General features: G+C 31.0%; 1 protein-coding gene across 1 annotated transcript; it reads left to right on the top strand.

Moving 5' to 3' along the window:
- Positions 1 to 480: 480 nt before the first annotated feature.
- LOC145167486 (Chaperone DnaJ-domain superfamily protein) lies at positions 481 to 4262 on the top strand. Its single transcript, XM_079086698.1, has 9 exons — positions 481 to 647; positions 1832 to 1922; positions 2026 to 2086; positions 2683 to 2760; positions 3091 to 3164; positions 3318 to 3431; positions 3569 to 3676; positions 3862 to 3900; positions 3979 to 4262. Exons 1-9 carry the CDS (start codon positions 550 to 552, stop codon positions 4063 to 4065), a joined length of 750 nt encoding a protein of 249 aa, XP_078942824.1. The 5' UTR covers positions 481 to 549; the 3' UTR covers positions 4066 to 4262.
- The last annotated feature ends 262 nt before the right edge of the window (positions 4263 to 4524 follow it).

The following is a 4524-nucleotide window of genomic DNA, read 5'->3' as shown; positions in this document are numbered from 1 at the left end:
CATAAGGTTATATGTTCTATAGGGATTACTTTAAGGACCATATCTAATATTTATGCAATACTAGAGTTTTGTTAAGTATTTACTTATATATAATTGATAATTTTCTTTGTGAAAGTTATCAAAGAGTACGGTATGTTATCAGATTACAAAACTATTATTCATCAATAAAGAATTATTTTCAACAATATTTGTTTTGTTCTTTACACTACTATTATTGATGATGTGGTAAGGGACCAACAAACTAGCTTTTATATATGATCATTGTAGTTGATAACAATTTTTTTTAATAATATTTTTTTGTATACCCGTGCATTTTGGTATTGAATTTAAAATATTGGACCATCATGAATTTGCTGCAAAACCATGATCCTATAATTTCAATGTACATCTAAATACAAGGGTCGTTTTGTTAATTTGGTTATCCAAGGGTTTTAAGTGTAAAGTTTCCGGTTCTAATACCCCTTTCAATGATTTATTCATTATACGCGAAGCCGACCAAAATCGCCGGAAACCCAAGAAGAAAAAAAAGGGGTGGAGCAAATTGGAGCGATGGGAGAAGCCAATACATCATCAATCGACGACGATTTGCTCCTCAAGAACTTCTACGCCGAAGTGAGCGAGGTTGAGCGAGACAATGAAGTCGCTAGGTATCCCTTCTGACCTTTTATCTATATCTTTCCTGTCTTATATGTTTTTGTTGTTTTATTTCTCTAATCAATTGTACTGTTCACATTAAATTGTCTTGGTTTTGGAAGTGTCTATGGATGCCATGAGTTGTATTTGAAATTGAGGATAAAATGTTCTTAAAGGAGGAAGTAATCGTTGTTAGCAGGTGTTATTGGTTATCATTTGAAATTGCGTACATACAAACTAGTTGTTCGTTTGATTGGATAGGTGTGTATATATGTTTCCTTAGTCACATGTAGGATAAGTATAATGCTTGTTGAACACTGTAAAAAATGCTAAATTCAACATGAGAAAGTCATTTAGAACCCTAAGACCTAAGTTGAACACATAAAACTTCTTATTTGACCTCGATCTGGTTTTGCATCATGTTTCTGTTGAAACTGTCTATGGAGCTTCAGCTGATACTATGTTGCATTTAAGATCAAGTTATGACATGTTAACAAATGAAATCCTGAATGATTCTGTTTCATTGCCAACCTCAACCTCATCTAAGATTAGAACTATAACAATGATGGATTTTGCCCAAGGGGAACAATATTTAATAGTGTTCTAAAAAGCATTAGGTGGAGACCCTCAAGCACTTGATCAAATAAGCAGGAATTAAGCAATCGCATAAGAGGTTCATTGAAGGATGTAAAATATGATCTTTTTTTTTTGGATTGTGTAAACAAATGAGAATTAAACTATTGATACAATATTGTTCAGGTATCATTTCCATTCAAATTACTATTTTCTTTTAGTTAGGAAGATAGTTGCATTGATGGAAACTTCTAGAGTTATCGCTTGGTATTTGTTCATAAATTTGTATTGTTTTATCAATTATGAATATCAGGGAATATTAGGATCACCATTAGACTAGGAAACACTTGGGATACTTATTGGCTGTTTCTTTTTGACTTAATGGACTAAATCCAGACACATATTAGGGTGTTCCTTGTTGACATAATGCATACATCCGTTTGTTATTTAGCATCACTTCTAAACAGAAGGGTAAAATGGTCATTTAGTCCAAAAAAGAAACAACTATGTGTATACAATACTACCTCTAGACACACATCATATTTTGTTTACTTCATGTCTAATACAACTTGAGGCTTTATATCATTCATGACCTAATACATGCTTTTTGAAACAATTTTCACAGGATTCTTTCATGCTTTAAGCTAAATGCATTTGAGTATCTCAATCTACCATTTGATTCATCTCCAGAAGAAGTGAAAAAGCAATATCGTAAGGTGATAACTTTTATCCATATTGTCTCCATCAATTAAGATTCTCATTTTGGTGCTTGAAAGTTCCTAAATTTGCCATTTTTGACACCTTTAATAATCTGTGCAGTTATCATTGCTTGTGCATCCTGACAAATGCAAACATCCCCAAGCAAAAGAAGCTTTTTCTGGTATGTATGATGAAAATTTTGATAGCTTTAGTTTCATTAAGGTGTTTTTTTTAGTGATGTTTTTTTTTACTTAATATAAACACATGAACTTAATAGGTTAAGTGAGAGGAGAGTGACTTTATCTATTAAGACCTCATGTTTTAACGCTGCTACCCTTTTACCAAATTCTTTTTTTTCTTAATTTATTCAAACTCACTAATTTTCTTCCCTAAGAAATAAGAATTATCCCATTCTTTCTCCTACCCTCGTCTTATTCCCAAGAACAATTAGGTATTGTTACATATTATTAATCATGTAGTTAATTTTATTTAATCTTTAATTTTTTTTCTATCATGTTCATTTACAATTTCAGTCTATAACCTAATCCTCAAATAAACATTCAGTTATTATATAGCATCACTTCTAGACAGAAGGGTAAAATTGTCATTTTCCATTTTCAGATTGTCCATTCAGTCCAAAAAAAAACAATTAAGTATATCATTAGTCATTACAGAATTTGTGTAACAAAAGTTTGTTTATGCTTCTTTGCCCATTATTATTTATTGCTTGTTCTTTTGTTCATACAATTACTAAAAGTGACTTATCTTTTAATGCAGCACTTGCAAAAGCCCAACAACTTTTACTTGATCCACAAGAAAGAGAGTATCTTGTAAACCAAATTAATGCAGCAAGAGGTTTGTAATAACCCCACATTTTTTTATTTATGTTCATGTGTTTAAATTTAATGTCTTTCTGTTGTATCATATCTGGCATCTCATGATTATTGGTAGTGTATTTGTAAATTTGTAATGATTGTTCTGTTGTATGTTTTATAAGTAGATAACAATTAACGTTGCCATGATCAAACAATATCTCTAAAAGAAACTTTATGATACAAAATTAGAATGTTTATGAGGTGTCTGACTTAACTTTTTACAAATTTTCCCTTGTAAGTTGTAATATATAAATTTTTTACTTCATTTTCTCATGAGTATATTTATAATTTACTTTGACTGAATTTGCAGAAGAACTTAGAGCAAAAAGGAAAAAACAACTGAAGAAAGACACTGCATCTAAGCTGAAGTCACTAGTTGATGAGGTAAAGTAAATAATTTAATTTCTCATTCATGTCAGGATCTCCAATTTATTTAATTCGCAAGAAATTAATGTTAACATATTATGATTTTCTGAAAATGTAGATGTATGCAGATTATGATATTATATTCTTATTGTTGTTTGAGTTTTTTTGTAGGGAAAATACGAGCAAGAATATGAAAAATCAGATGATTTTCAGCTTCAGCTAAAATTGAAGGTTCGGGAACTACTAACTGACCAAGAATGGCGCAGGAGGAAAATGCAGATGAGGGTATATTTGTAATTAACCTATTCTTATTATATATGGAAATATTACCAATCTACTTTCATTTTTTTGTTTATTACAAATTGCTTGTTATAATATTATTTAGAATCTGTTAACTCCAAGAAAATATGGAATTTGTGTAGATTTCAGAGGAGGAAGGAAGATTGAAGAAGGATGAGGAAGAATCCAAAGAGATGTGGAAAAGAAAGCGTGAACATGAGGAGCAGTGGGAAGGAACAAGGGAAAATAGGGTTTGTATTTCAGTATTTGGATAAATATTTTATAATTAGTTAAAAAATATTTGACAAAAATGACAACACACTTAAGAAAATGGAATGAAAAAATAGAGTAATTACATTTTTGCTACTTTACAATAAATGAGGGGTTGTCCCCTTTTAACCCTAAATCCTTTTGGCTTCCTTCCTATTTGAACCAGGTTTCCAGTTGGAGGGACTTCATGAAAGGAGGAAAGAAGGTAATTTTTTTTTCTTTAAATTTTCCTTTTTTTTTAAGTTGAAAAATAATTACAACATGTGTTGATTGTGAGATGCAGGTGAAGAAAGGGGAAATCCGGCCACCAAAGCTTAAGACAGAAGACCCCAACAAGTCGTATGTTCAAAGGCCTGTAAAACGAGGTTAGAGGTGCTTAAATTTCTCACATTTTACTCAGAATATGTAACTTTACAGTTGATTTAGTGGTTGAATATACAACTTTGTAACTTGGAATTGTGTCGTCTTGTAGTGCAGTATAAGAATATTGTATATTGCAATTTATGTTTGTTTCCTTTTTGTTAATATCGAATAGAAAGGGAAAAATCCCTAGTTTAATCTCGACAATACACACGATAATATATAGGATGTGCACTCCTTGGGTCCATACCATGAGTGAACCAATGTGCGTAAACTTGGGCTTTATTCATTTAACGATTCAGTACATGGATGTCACTCGTTTAGAGTTAATTATAATAGGAAAAGGCCCGTGCAACGCACGGGTGAAAGTTTAGTGGCAAAAATATAAAAAAGTAAAAATAAAGTGCCAAAATTATAAAGAGAAAAAGTTTATTGAAACTTTAGTGGCAAAATTAGTAAAAATAAAGTA

This window comes from Lactuca virosa, chromosome 3 (assembly GCF_052849685.1).
Source record: "Lactuca virosa cultivar CGN04683 chromosome 3, Lactuca_virosa_CGN04683_v6, whole genome shotgun sequence".
NCBI lineage: Eukaryota > Viridiplantae > Streptophyta > Magnoliopsida > Asterales > Asteraceae > Lactuca > Lactuca virosa.
The sequence above is the reverse complement of the archived record's forward strand: the minus strand, read 5'-3'. Positions and strand labels throughout refer to the sequence as shown.